This window comes from Clarias gariepinus, chromosome 17, assembly GCF_024256425.1.
Source record: "Clarias gariepinus isolate MV-2021 ecotype Netherlands chromosome 17, CGAR_prim_01v2, whole genome shotgun sequence".
Lineage (NCBI taxonomy): Eukaryota > Metazoa > Chordata > Actinopteri > Siluriformes > Clariidae > Clarias > Clarias gariepinus.
The window spans coordinates 8,403,925-8,419,297 of NC_071116.1; the positions used below are offsets into that span (position 1 = coordinate 8,403,925).

The window sequence follows — 15,373 nt, forward strand, 5'->3', positions numbered from 1 at the left end:
TCCATAGCTTGGATCTTCTTCTGGTCTCCATGTTTCACATGCGTATAACAGCGGACATACCGTATGTTTCACTTACGATCTGAGCGCACTACTTCTGTCTTTCCAAACGATGTGTATCATGGTTGTCTGAAAAAGATAACGTCATTAAAAAAAAAAAAATAATCAAAAAAACCTTGTGATTTGCCTTGCAATTGGACCGTTGGATCATTTAAAAAAAATGCAACATAAAACAACACAAATACAAAAATACTTAATACCACATTAATGCGACTGTTTATCACACAATAGTATCTATGTCAAACCAAAACACCTACAACAGTTGTTCTGGTATTTTGACCTACTTGTGATAGTGGAGATGTATAGATGTCTATCTAAGTTAGGACGACTTTGTTCCATGGACAGGTACCAATCAGAAAAACCCTTAAAAAGCACCAAAAATGACAAAGATGGAGCTACTAAGGTTGACCTGAACAGGAGGTATTGAAACACTAAACCTTACCTAATTAAAAAGCGGATTAGAAAATGTTAGCGTTAGGTCCTTTTGTAAGCCCTTATATTGAAGAGCTTTATTTAGAAAAGAGCAAACAATGATCATTTGCTTAACAATGAAGCCTATTGATTGTCAGTACTTATCTGGATACCCGGTTTAGCAGCGTGGCATTTTGGAGACCCCATTTAATGACAGAAGCACTATGGATGTTTCAGTTTTCGAATAAAAAAAATCTGCTGTAATTAATGTATTACAGGACAAGAAGAATGGATCGAGGCTTACAGGAAGTTTCCAGCTAGATAGAAAATACAATAACAATCAGCGCCAGTATGACAGCAGCTGAGTAGCTAATTCCATCATAAAACTGCAAAAGACAGGAGCAAATCTCCCATTATGTCCTTCAAGCAACTTTATCAACCAACCTCCTCTTAATTTTTCCACATTGCTTGTAAATTTCACCACTTAAACTCAGAAATCCCATTTAAAAACTGCCCCAGTGCCATAAGTGTTTTTTTTTTTTTGCCAGTGGCTTTTTTTTTTTTTTTTTTAATGCTGTGCCTAGACTTACTTCAGGCATGTCTCTCAAACCAGATGTTTCCTCTCATCTGTGTTCACATTGGCAAGGCAGAGCTTGGAAGAAGCCCAGCCAACTAAGCATAGGCCAGGCGGAATAAAACCAGAGCTTTGGGTCGCAGGATTTACTGCACGGTTCACGGTGCCAGAGACTTGATTGTGAACCAAAAACCATGTCACTGTAAGAGAATAATGTTTATATTTAGACTGGGTTTGTGGTAGAGTTTGTGTGAGTGCCAGAGCTGTGGGTTCTGGTGCTCATGACTGCACTGGCTTTTGCTGCCTTTTTCTTCGCAGTCTGCGCTCTTCCTGTTGAATCTGAGAGCGGGCCCGTTTAGCCGAGCAGGACCTGCGGTAATTGTAGGGAGTTCACAGTCTGGACTTTTGTGATAACGGATCAAAGTTTGCCATTGCTGAGAACTAATGGGCTGTGCTCGCAGGGCTTGTCACCAGGTGACTTTTACAACCAGCGTTTCCTGCACGGGAGGAAGTCCACGGCATGGCCTGTTACACCGAGCAGATAGGGTATCTTTTCTGAACAGTCGCTTTAGTTTATCAACATCACCAGGCTGACAGTGTGTTAAAGAAAGAACACAGTATGGTTTAGAAGTATTTAAAGTTGTTTTTATGTTTGGTTGAAAAAAATTGATTTCAGGATGATACAGTACTTTGATCTTATTTGTTTGTAATCGAATTTCTAATTCTCATAACACATTCAATGGATTCGTCAGGGTGCATTTTGATAGGAAAAGTTACAAATACCACTCGAAAGATGATTCATTTCCCCACAAATCCTGAAAGATTTTATTACACCAATGCCATAACAATTCACTGTATTTATTTACTGATTGTCCTGTACAGGGTGGGGAGAGGCCTGGAGCCTATCCCAGGGGACACAGGGCACTAGGTAGGGCACACACTCCTACACTCCGGGCAATATAGAAATAGCAATATGATTAATCTTTGGAAGAAACCGAGTGCAAGAGGAAACCCGTCACAGGGAGAACATGCACACTGACCTGAGGTGGGAATTGAACCCCTGACCCTGGGGGAGCGAGTCTACAGCGCTAACTACTATGCCAGTGTGCTGCCGGTTTTATTGATAAATGCTATACTTTTTATCTGACTATAGTTACATTAATGTTGTTCCTATATCTTTTTCCTGAACAAGTTAATTAAGATGTTTATTAGTTGTTGTTTTGAGTTTTTTGTGTTTGTAAACATATATTACCTAAATTCATTCAAAACATTTACAAAATAAAATGACATTTTATGACCTGAACATATAACAGTCCAGCAGTATATACACATTTTTATTAGATTTGAATGATTGAGTGTTACTCGATATGTTCTATACTTCTGCTCTCCTGCTGTTTGTTACATACAGTATTTAGCAGGTTGCATAGGTTACCGCACATTCATGACCAGACGTCTCACCAGGATCTTTTCACTAATATCCCCACTACATATTTCATCCCTCTCTATATAAACCTTTTGTTGTAACTAAGGCACCGTGTTTTCTTTTGCGAAAGATTGAATTATCTGCTCAAACATCGGCAGAGAAAGAAAATTTATCAGTGTCACATTCAAGCACTTGCCTGTCTTCTCTCAAACCTCTTTGCTGTACTTTGGCACAAGCTGAGTGCGCAGGCCTCGGCTGGTTTATGGGTATTATCCCTAAGGCTATTACTGTTTGTTCTTCCAAAAGTATTGAGGGACTGATGGTGTGGGCAAAGTGCTCCATCTCAGATTGCCCGTGACTCTGAGCTCTCGGGGTAGGAGAGAAGTGATGGTTAGCACAAGCCTGTGGCCCATCTGTCTGCTACACTGCTAAGAAATATTATTATATCTACCATCAGCTCTGATCTCATCCTAAATGCCAAGATCTTTTTTTTTTTTAAAGATCCCCATTGGTACAAAATCTCCCTCTGAAACCGTTAGAGATTTCAAGCCAAAAACGTCAAGCTCAGTAATAAAACATGGACGTATTTCATGTCCGTATCTGCGTGTGAACATGGAAAACAAAATGCAGACTTCATCCTGCAGTATTTAAAAAGCACCTTCTTGACACATGAATAGTCTAAAACCCTTGGACTGTAAATGGCAGGAAGGTAGCCATAAAAACATTGACCATGAGAGGTTCTTCAGAGGTAAGAGGTTGAAGTGGCTCGGTCGTTTTAAGTGTAGCCAACCTTATCTTTCCACTCCAAATATAAAGGGCAATGGTGCTCTCCTAATCTTCCACTGGAGCCATTTTCCCAGTAGATTTTTTTTTAAAGTTGAGGCAAAATAGGTGATTGTTGTCTGTTAGATGCAGACGGCAGGATAAACATGGGGTAAACCAGAAAAATCTACAGTATAGTTGGATGCTAACCCTAAGCAATACTGTAATACCGTAATGCTGCTTACGCTAGGACCTCACGTCTGATGATTAGCACGCGATACAATTACGTGTCATACTTTTGGGAACCCATGGAAGCGTTGTTACGAAGACTAGAATTCATGTCTTAGTTACAGCTTCCTGTGGAGGGAATGTGCTCAGCTGGCTGCTACTAACAAATTGATGGAACTGTAACAAATGCATATTGTGAGGTTTTTGTTGCGTCGTGCTAGCGAGATTGGTTGTTAAAAATGTGAAGTTTCCAAGCTAATTTATTCCACGATGGCTTCTCCATGTTAACCCTTAAAACTCGAGTGGCAGCTCAAGTGACAACACAGCATTGGTCAATGACTGATTAAAAAACAAAACAAACAACTGCTTATGTGAAAGTACTGGCGGTACAGTATGTGTGGCCAAGTCAGACATCTGTGCATTTGCGTTTTCCGTTATGTCAGGGAGAAGCAAAGCTATCATTATATTTAAAGCATGTAATTTTAACACTACCGGAATATGGAATGAAGTCGCAAAAATGTGGTAATCACAAAATGAGCATATTATTATTATTATTATTATTATTATTATTATTGTTGTTGTTGTTAATGACCGAAAACAACCATAAAAATGTGTGTTCATATGTATCTGTTATTTCTTTGCCTATAAACCCTTTTTAAATTTCTCGTTTGGTCATGTTTGTATAGTTGGTTAAAATAAAATTGAATTCAGTTCATCATATTGCCATATTGCAATAATCAATTCTGACCCTTATTTATATATATATATATATATATATATTTTTTTTTTTTTTTTTTTTTTTTTTTTTTTTTTTGTCACATATACAGTCATACAGGTTATGATATGCAGTGAAATGCTTATACCACTGGCCATGACCTAAAAATAAGTCTCTGTACTAAGGAGTACAATTAATTTCAAAAATAGATTATTCAAATACAGAAATAAGAATATTGAGTAAAAGAAAAAAATATGCAAATCTAGAAAACTTTCAGCTGAAAATTTTACAATATGTACAAGGTTGTTATTTAAATAGACTTTTGTGCTCATTTGTGTAAAATTGCCAAAATCCTTTTATTAAAAGATGTTTTTTTATTAAAACATAATAATGTCCCACTTTTATAGATGCATATTATAGGTCTAATTTAGACCTTTTGACAAGCAGTCTTATTTAAATATTCTGTGAGTTCTTGTGGAATAAAGGAATGGTCTGGGTCTGTATATACTAAACGTCTTAGAATCACTACTAGGAATCGGAATGACAGTTAATTTACAACTAAAAATACTCCTACCTCTGTATACTGTACAGTTCCTACTATTACTTTCAGCGAGGAGTACTGCTTCAAAGGAAAGTGTGTGACGTCACTCAGAGCCACAAAGTAGCCTACAAATTATAGTGAGGTGTTGTAGTAGTAGTTATGACAGTTATTAGTTTTAAACAGTGGAAAACTGAACTGCTGAACTCACATACACAAACCTTATACGGCTGCATGAAGTTTTTCTAATCAGACGGCTCTAATCACAATAGTTTCATATAACTTCATAGTGTAGAATGTCCAGAGCATTTAGGAACCACTCCTGCCTATTTCTCATAAAGGGGTAACATATGTTTATTGTCATTTCATGGTATCTTAATTGAAGGCTAGCAGGGCTCACCCAGGAGACACTTGGATAAATGCATCCGAAATTCTACACTCAATTTGTTGCTACAAAACAAATAGTAACAAAAAAATAGTGCACTAGATAGTGGATAGAGTAAGTCTTATTGCAATTACAATTGTGAAGCTAGACAATATTCATTTGGATAGTTAAGGGGTCATTGCCTCCTAAGAGGGATTCTACTTAGAATCTATAGCATGATAGGGAAGCGAATCAGGAGATTTGTATCAATGTAAGTTTTGTGTAACAGATTAAAACACGTTCTTTGCTGATGCATTATCTCCACAACATACAACTACACATTCATTTATTATGTTTTTCGACATAGACATAGACCAATCAGCCCTAATTTAAACTTAGACATAAACCAATCAGCCTTAACATTACCACCAGCCCCAGGTGAAGCAGGCGAACCAAGGTCACCTACTTGGCCTCCAAACTCCTCAGATCGCGAACACTCAGGCCTCGTCCCATAACCCACAATACCCTAAGGATCCTGGTGCCAGACGCCGCAGCACACACATCCAGAAGCACAGCTAAGCCACACCCTGCAGGACCAGATCCGCCCCAGTGGGACAAGTGGAACCCAAAACCTGGTTGTTTTTTATTGTTAATGGTTTTAATGCTATGGCTGATTGGAGTATGAGAGCTGTTCAACATGATATGTTTAGTTTCTGTATTGGACCACGATCTATGGCCCTTCGAAAAATGGCCTCATTATTTTTTTATGGAAAAAAAGTCTGTAAACCAGCTGGTTCGATTGCTAAAAATAGTTATTTTCCAAGGGCCATAGCTAGCTCATTATTGGTCCGATGGCCAAACAAAACATATGCTGAAAAGCTCGGAAATGTCTGTTTTTCACTTTGATTAATTAATTATCTTTTTAAAAGCATGTTGATGGAACAATCATTGTCAAGCTTTACATCAAATTACCCTTTTATAAATGTCAACTTTTTTTTTCCTAATTGCATGCTCTTTACCTGCAATTTCCCGACTGTGTGCCCTTCATTATATTGTCTTGTTCCATGTATGAAAAAACAGTCTTCTTGCCTTTTGTTATGAATGCAGGGTCTGTGAGCAACCGGTTTAAAGAAATACAATCACTATTATTGAAACGACTCCCTACTCTGCATCGGAGAACGAGTAGCACTGTATAGCGCACTAATGCAAGAAAATGGGGTTTGTGAAGCATATGATTTGGTTCCTACCATTCCCTGAATCCTGTCACATAAACACCTTTGCAGTGTGTGCATATCATATCATCAGTGCAAACTACACCTTATTCACTGTAACCATCATCTCCAGCCAGCATATAATGTCTGTTCTGTACACTACTGATTGCAGTAGATATATTTCTTTTCATTGTGCTTTAAAATATGCCTACAAAAGAGCTGATTTGCAAAACAGAGTGCCATATAGTGAGTAGGCTGTGATGCTGGACTTGCAAAAGGGACAGTGATCTCCAGTCCAGTCCTAGCGGCTCATGGTCCTGCAATTTCTTCCTACACTGACAATCTTGCTCCAGCACATGACAGACTTGATGATCTGTATCGGGGGTGTTAGTGCAGGAAACACATGAAACTGTGAAGAACAGCGAGTCCACAGGACTGGAACCAAGAAACCCTGCCGTGTCTCTGATTTCAAGGAATATGATGTAACCAAGTAGGAAGACGTTATCTTGAATGAACAAATAAACTAATACAGATGCGACTATGCGGTTTATTTTCCTCAAAGGATCAGTTTTACCCAAATCACTGATGCTGACTCAAATCTTTTTTTCATACATCTAATTTTTTTTCTCTAATCACCTATTATACACATAAAGACTTTGTGAATGAGTTGTTACTGCAGAACATATTACCCTACTGTATTGGAACAAGTGAACATATACACAGTCAGATCCATAAGAAGGAATCAAGCAAGTGTACACTTTTAGCTTTAATGTAAGGGATTTAACAACTTTTTATCCACAGTGCCTCCATTCTCACAGGCTGGAAAGTTATATAGACGAATTAAGAATGAAAAACCGAAGGATTATTTTAAATACTAGGATGCATATCCTTCACAGTCAGTGACTGCCTTACATCTGGAACCCATGGACATCACCAAATGCTGAGTTTCCTCCCTTGAAATTCTTTGCCCAGCCTTTACTTCCTGTTGTCTTCAGTAAGTGAAAAGCATGCTCAACTAGGTTGAGGTCAGATGACTGACTCGGCCCTTTAAGAACATTCCGTTTCCTTTTCTTAGGTTGTTTATGCAGTATGGTTTTTTTTTTGCGACTATCTTTGCCCTTACTTTCCTTCTCTAAAGTCTTTCCTTCTCATTATTCTGATACAAGTTAATCATGCTTTGATCTGTTCAAGGACTACTGTTCCAGAACTGAGAAGTCTTTCATTTCATTAATTTTTGTAAGATATTTTATAACAAGTCTTTACCAGTGGTTTGCTCCTCTGTAGACCAGTCACCAGGTGAACAGGTAGGTTAGGTGATAGAAAGGTACAAGAACACCCAGTGCATCCCAGCCTGCTGTGTATGCAGCTTTGCAGGCAAAGAGGTCAAGCCCTACAAATTCCCCAGATCTTATTTCGATTTCGATATACTGGATAAACAAGTACAGTACAATCAATTGAGGCTCAACCCCACCACTAACGTCCCAGAGCTGCACCACCGGCACAAAGGGAACCTTAATATTATTGCATAATATTTTGCATGGTAGACTTGGGCTATGATGCACCTACCTCCTCCAGAGTGATCTTGGAACATCTACGTATTATGAAGGGATTTTTTTTCCATCACCAAGGGAAAAATGCTGCAATCATCTACTTGAGTTGTCACCCAAGGTCGTCAATTCCTTTTAATATTGGGAGTTACCAGTCCATACCTTCCTCTTTTTTCTTTTTATAACGAATGCACCAAGTTGCACCACTCTTGTACCAAATTTGGCCACTGCAAAAGTTTTCCAACTGTTTGTTTCCAGGCTAAATGAAGGCCTTCTTCGCTTTCTTTGCATCGCACATTGAGAGCTCCCAAGAATAACCATCGAATACAAAAATCATCTCCAGACCTTCCATATCCTGGTCATTAAACAACCTAGCCATGAAACTCCTTAACGTTCGATTTTCCAATTTTTTTTGAGTCTGTAAAAAAAAAAAAAAAAAAAAAAAAAAGGGAATCATGGAAAATAAATTGCTTCAATTCCTGAACTGGTAAGACAATATTTTTGTTAAACCCCTTGAATTAAAGCTGAAAGTCTCCACTTTAATCGCATCTTGATTGCTTCATTTAAAAATCCATCATGATGGTGTAGACTGTCCAAAAATCTACGCACACGCATGGAAACCTTTGAACTGAATTATGTCTTAGCTCCAGATACCTTCTACCCATTCCGACTTCGGTGCTGAACGACAGCGCTTTAATTCGGAAATAAATTTCCCTAATGCTTTAAAAAGAACAGATGACGTCAGACCATTTGTTTTCCTCTCAAAAAACTAATTTTAATTAAAACAAACAAAAAAAGTTGAATCATTAACAAGTTTATAAAACAGTGATTTAGTTACATAAATAAATCGATATCGGTGTATCAAATCTTAAATTCAACTTCATGAGCATGTTGACACGGGTGATGAAGTACAATCGTTTACCTTTTGTAATAAATAAAATGAACATATTTCTGTTTCTAAACCATAAAAAAAGAGCTACAGACATACCTCTAAGGAAGGGAACAAGAGACACTTGACAACGTTTTGCACCAAAAAAAAAGAAAGAAAAAAAAAAAGAAAAAAACATAGGAAAACTGCTTTTTAAAGCACAAGGTATAGAACCATTCAAGCTAAACTTAAAGACACTAAAAGTTGGAACAAAAGTCAGTTGGCTTTCATTTTAATGAAACAGGTTTGGTAGTTAGAACTCCAGTTTGGTTATTTTAAAGCGTTAAGACAAGGCAAGAAAGAAGGCTGTTCTTGTTGGAGGAATTCTAGAGGAACCGAAGGAAAAAACAAGGAGAATAAATACAAAAATAAAAAAAGCATTACAAATGTCGGAACAGTCAGACCTACACAGTAACTTTCTGTCCTGCACAAAGTCTAGATGTCAGCAGAATAGGCATGTACATGTTATTGTGCATAAACATGGAGCATCTTCGTGACTTAATAGTTGTGGGGAAAAAAACAACAAAACAAAACATGAACGTGTGTGTGTGTGTGAGAGTGTGTGAGAGTGAGGGGGTGGCTGCTTTCAACGTTAAATTACTAAAAGTCAGTTTCTGCTGGATCTACGTCTCTAGGTGATTTTTGAGGCACGCGGGCCTGCGGTTCTTGCATTCTCTATTCTTTATTAATGCTAAGGCTTGTTGCTCTGGCTTCGCCGTCATCTAGAAAACACTGGTGCCCTGTACAGTTCTGGTGTTCGCCGGGTACACAAACGTTTGTATATACGTACACGAATCCGACATACCAGGTGGATCATGCAGTTGGATAAGTGGCTCTGCATAGGTACCAGCATCCAAGCTCACTGCCCAATTCCAGCCCCTGAAGCAAGGCGTGCTTTTCTTTCTTTTCTTTTTTTTTTTTTCTTAAGTCCCTCTGATATGTTTCGTTTTTAAACCAAGGTACTGCAGCTTCAAGTATTTTGCATTACATAGAATATTCTTTTATAAATTAGTTAATGTATACATTTTTTTTCAATATTCAGACATATACTATCATATATACAGTACAATAAAATGCTCTCATTCTTTCTTTTTTTTCCATGTTCATTTTTCTCTTTTTTTTTCCTTTTTTTTCTTGAGAAATCCCTGAGAATGTATGTCGACAGTCGCTAAGTTTCCACAAGCGCAAGCACAGCAGGGTTTTCAGGAGGTTCTGTGAGCATGTGTGTGTGTGTGACATGCGTATGGAGGAACAGCACTGCAAAGCCACACGATGAGCCTGGTACAAAAAAAAAAAAAAAATGAACAAAGTAAGAAACAAAAACAAAAAAAGGTAAGGAAATGAAAAAGTAAAAATGTCCCAAACTGGTTCTTTAAGTTTGTTTTTCCTTTGTATTGAACACTTTAGTACACTGATAACGTTTAAATGGACTAGGAAGGTAAGGGGGTAAAGCTGGAGCCATACGAGGTACTTTTCACTTAGGATGGAGGTGCTTTGTTTGGTTTAAAGCCATATTTCTTTCTCTTTGAGGCTGTGAATGTTGACAGATATCTGGAGTGCTATGTGGGCTTTCGCCACTGAACAACATATACTCAGTGTAAACCAAAACGTTTCTTTTCTTTCCTCTCTCTCTCTTTCTCTCTACTGTTCTCTCTCTCTCTCTCACGTACTTCCATACAAATAAAGGGAAACACACAAAACTTTCACAATGTGACAATTTTTCCTTTTTTTCTTTTTTTTTTTTTTTTGCAAACTAAAGAAAGTCTATACATATAATACCGGTGTGGCTTTAATGTTCTTTCTGTTTGTCTGTGTTCCGCTTTTTCCTTCTTGTCGCTTTCCTTTAGAAAGAGGGAGACTTGAGTCAAAAAAAGACGAAAAAAAAGGAAAAGGAGACCTTTCGGTATCAACCGAACCTCTCGCGCACAAGCATCATGAGTTTCTTCTTGCCCTTGTAGATCTGTTTTAGGTTGTCGATAAACTGTGCAAACTGCACGTGGCCGTCGTGCGCCATGAGGAAAGTGTCGCGCGCCTTCCCCAGGAACTCGATGAACTCGCCGTAGTGGCGCGGGCTGATGTGCGTGAGTCGTGAGTGCGTTGTGTTGATGTAGGCTCCGATCGTGGCGTCCAATAACTGGCGCAACGGCGCCTTGTCCAGCGACATCAACTTGGGCGTGGCGTTCCGGCGCCCGTGCAGAGGCGGGGTTGGCACCGTGGCTAGCGTGCAGCGCCGCAAAATGTCCGAAAGCACTGTAGCGCACTTGACGCTTTTCACGACTAGCGGGATGATGTTGGCCAGTTCGCTTTTACCCAGAGAGTGACTCAGGGCGCACGCCCACAACACGTCGTTAATTGCCGGGTGTGTGTCCTGGTTATAGGCCAGGCTGAGATGCGTCATAGCCAGCGTTGCCAGCTTGTAGGCGCGTGCCGGGTAGCCCCGGTGCTCCATGTAGCGCGCGATGGTGAAGAGCTGTGCGTGCGTCATGGCCGCCGGTGCCGCGTCCAGAGCGATCTGGTAGGCCGTCTCGAACGCCGCCGGCTCCTTCTCGCACAGGGTCAGCGCGGACAACGCACAGCTCGCTGGGTCCTTGACTGCGCACTGTAGCGCTAACGTCCGTGCGCTGCTCGCCAGCTTCTCCTGCTGCCGGGCGTCCAGACGCAAACGTGCCGCCGTGCTGCTCGACAGCACCGCCGTTGCCACGATGCTCGTCGCCTCCGTCGGAGTAAACAAGGCAAACCAGCTCTGCATGATACTGTCCAGTGCGTACACGCCTGAAAATGTCAAAGGAAAAAATGAAGTCAGTACAAAAAGCTCAAGACGTGAACAACAAAGCAGCTTGTCAAAAGGAATTCCGCGTTATTATACGTTTCCACCTGAATAGGTGAGCTCAAACAATCAGGGAAAGACTGGAAGACACAAACATGTTAAAGCAAGAGGGTGACTACTGGACTACTGTTGGGAAGGTTCCAGGTTCAAACCCCAGCACCACAAAAGTTGACACTGTTGGGGCCTTGAGCAAGGCCCTTAACCCTCAACTGCTCAGATGTGTAACGTGAGAAACGCAGGTAGTTTTGGATAATGGCGTCTCCCCAATGCCGTCAATGTAACTGTTAATGAAACCTTACATTTCAAGAACTTACCAACTTCTGTGGCGCAAGTGACTAACCATCGTACCATCTCTCGCCTCCGCCAGTTTAACGTTGAAAGAGTCATCCTCATGACCTTTGGGGAAAAAAAAGAAAAGAGGGCGTTGTGACGACTGAGACAACACCAGAGGGTAAAAGAAGAAACAAGAGAACGCATGATACACTGTCTTGTCATAAAAATCAAAAAGGCACCATTTTAGAAAGGTCAAATTATTGGACTGCATCAAGCAAAGAAAACAACTAAGAAGAATTGAAAGTGGAACCGAGTCAAGAACCCTTCAACACATTATCGAAACCAGGAAGGACAGTGCAGAACCGTCAGCTTTATGGAAGAAAAAAAATGTAGTCAGGGAGGAAGAAAAAAAAAAAAAAAAACATTGACTTGGACACTTGGACTCGTGTGCTGTAATCAAAGCTAAAGGTGACTGAATGAAATGTGAGCGGTAGACTTTTTTTTTTTTGTTTTGGCCAGGCAGTGTATAACTCAGCCATGAGTGTGTGAGTGTGTGAGTACCTGAAGGCCCAGCTCCAGGGACACTTTCAGCAGAGTGATGTCAGGCAGGCTGTCCATGAGCGTGGCTATTTTAAAGGCATCCTGTGCCAGTTTAAAGATGTGCGAGGACGAGTGGATGTTCTTCTGGATGGATTCTAATACTGTTTCCAACCTTCGAGCGTCACCTGAGAGCAAATCGGATGGAAAGAGAAAAAAGGTTACTTCTCAGGTGCGCTAATAAAGAGCGGAGCGGTTAGTCAGGAACAACGCAGGATTAAAGGGGACATTAAAAAAAAAATAGCTGCAAATATGATAAGGCAAAAGGAAACAATGGGGAAAACATACAATATATAAAACATTAAAATAAACGGTAAAGCAGACATCTCTGACTGAAACAAATTTGAATTCCATGCTACGATTTAAATTTCAAATTACTTGTCGTTTTAGCCTGAATGCGAGCAGTGATGACGGAAAGCCCCTTTTCTTTCCTGTCCTTTGCCTACAAAGCCACCTCCTCTCGCTCAGACAACGAGACACTTTAGCACGCACACACACACACACACACACACACACAATTCTGCATAATCACAGTGAGTCAGCACTAGCATCACACTTCACGGAGGATTCAAAGGTTCGCACTGTTGACCTGATACAAATCGAAGCGTCCCCTGCTTTCAAGTTTTACACTGTCTCCGAGTGTGAGCCATGCACCATGTCAAACTCCCAGACTTAACGCTGGAATGACGCACAACGCCTGGAATTCCATTAAAAAAAATAAATAAATAAAAAAAGCTAAGCTAAGACAGGATGGGCGGAGTCTAACCTTTGGCTGCAGTGAGCATAGTAGAGGCCAGCTCACACTGTTGGGACTCGATGTGGCTGATGGTGAACCATCGCGCGTAGCGGTTGGGCACGACGGACACTATGTTGTGAGGCCGGGACATGTCTCCGGAAGGAGCAACGGCCTCCATCACTGGTAACCTGAAAAACCCAAAAAAACACACAAAAAAAAAAAAAACGTCAGGAATGAAAACGGTGCTCGTTGTATTTGTCAAAACATTGCAACATGTAGAACATTTTCTCCTCGCACAAAGACTGAGCAGTGTGGAGGTTTTTATTCATCAGGTTCGAGTCTTCAGTAACGAATACAACAAATGTGACCGGACATGTGGCGTTTTAAATATCATTTAAATATTTTGTCAGTTGAACTGTTCAGGATCTGGAGGGGGAAAAAAAATGTATAAAAGCGCACATCAATTTCCTTTAGGTTCACAAAAGTGTGTGTAAAATGGCATCATAGGTTCAGGTTAGATAAATTAGTCTTTTAATGTAAGCTTAACAAGCATGTGTACAATAAGAACAAGATGAGTCCATAACGATCCGCACTGAATTCATTTTAATTCATTTTTAGAAAATTAGTAATACATTTTTCTGCATAATCTTCTTGTTTTTTAAAACACTTTGTCCATCTGTCCACGAGCTTTCGTACTCCCTCATAATTATTATTATTTTTTTTTTTAAAGCTGAGCTGTGAACCAGGAATGCACAGCTGTCTTCACTCCTTCATCAGAAGTGAATCTTCGTCCTCGTAGTGCTGCTTTCAGGGAGCCAAACAGGTGAAAGTCCAACAGGGCGAGATCAGGACTATAGCAAGGATGCTTCAACAGTGTGGACAGAAATGTGTGAACATACAAGATCACCATGCCCTTAAATATGAGTCCTCTGCATTTAATCTGAAGTTGAAGCTTTAGCTCTTCAATAAGCGTCTCACTGTTGAGACTCCTGATAATGTTCCAATACCTTTGGCCCTTGAGAATCCCAGAAAACCGTAAGCATCAATTTTCCAGCTGATGGTTGGCTTCTGTGTTTTCGTATTTATTTTACAGTATATATACATGTACACACACACACACACACACACTTAAACACACATTACATCATTCTGTTATGGTGTAAAACACCGAGGAAATGATACATGACCCGCATGCGTGATCTCATTTGTATCACGATCAGAACTGATGTTTATCCCTACAAAAAAATAATGACTCTAAGCAAGCATGCAAAAGAAAAATACTTTTTTTTTTCACGGTCATAGCTCGACACTTGGCTCTGGTCACAAGCTCATGGAAAACGCTGAACTTTTCACCTGCTCCACAAGAGCAGTGCAGCCCCCTCAGCTCTAAAAGACCACGCTGTCCTTTTTCCATGGTTATTACTGCTTCAGTTAAAGCTCGGAGAAATAAATAAATAAATAACAAAAAGCCCTTAGCCCGGAGGCGGCCTAGGGCACGGCACTCGCACAAAGAGCAGGGCTCTTTAAGAAACCACTGCAGGGAGGCTGTTGGTTCGGACGCTCAATCCTTTATCAAATATCGCTATGAGGGCAATAGTAATTTGCTCTTGATGCACAGCCAGTTGGATACACTCCCCTACTTTACGGCCATGGCTTAAGAGGCTATGTGGCTCACTTTCAAGTTCTGAACGAGAGTCTGTTTTTCAGATGACTTGCAAAAGACATAAGATTATATTTTTAAAAAAGGCTTAATCTAAATGTTTACATTGGACTGGTTTGGCCCGAATCATGTCAGTAACTCGGCCGTTGCAAGCATTTGGGCGTGCCGGGCCGCTCCATATACAAAACCTACTTCTGAATCTCAAAAGGGTGAGGCTTTAAATATACCGGCACAACAGCCTGAGAGGTTACTGTATGAAAATATAATGTAGTCCGTGCGCTGTGCTATAAATAATGACGAATCGGAGCAAGATGAACTGCAGGCTACTCGGAGAGGCCCATACGTGTAAAAGTGTATATTAAAGTATGGTGGTGTTAATTTCATATGGGTCTGCGAGGGAAACATGGGATACAGAGATCAGGAAGCTGTTATTTGGATGGCAAGTGCTTTTTATAGAGCGAGTCAATACCGAGCCTCAGGCTGCTGCTGCACCTAAATTTAGGTGGATCTTACTTTGATTCA

The 15,373-nt window shown here is 40.2% G+C and overlaps 1 protein-coding gene across 2 annotated transcripts in view; it reads right to left on the reverse strand.

The window, feature by feature from the left end:
- Positions 1 to 8,589: 8,589 nt before the first annotated feature.
- zswim6 (zinc finger, SWIM-type containing 6) overlaps positions 8,590 to 15,373 on the reverse strand; it is a 56,363-nt gene continuing 49,579 nt past the window's right edge. For both annotated transcript variants that reach the window (XM_053516210.1, XM_053516209.1), the window contains exons 11-14: positions 13,222 to 13,379; positions 12,420 to 12,583; positions 11,900 to 11,981; positions 8,590 to 11,530 (exon numbers count right to left, since the gene is read on the reverse strand). In XM_053516210.1, the coding sequence (XP_053372185.1) occupies positions 10,665 to 11,530; positions 11,900 to 11,981; positions 12,420 to 12,583; positions 13,222 to 13,379 (1,270 nt within the window). In that variant the 3' untranslated portion in view covers positions 8,590 to 10,664. The remainder of the gene's footprint in view (positions 11,531 to 11,899; positions 11,982 to 12,419; positions 12,584 to 13,221; positions 13,380 to 15,373) is intronic.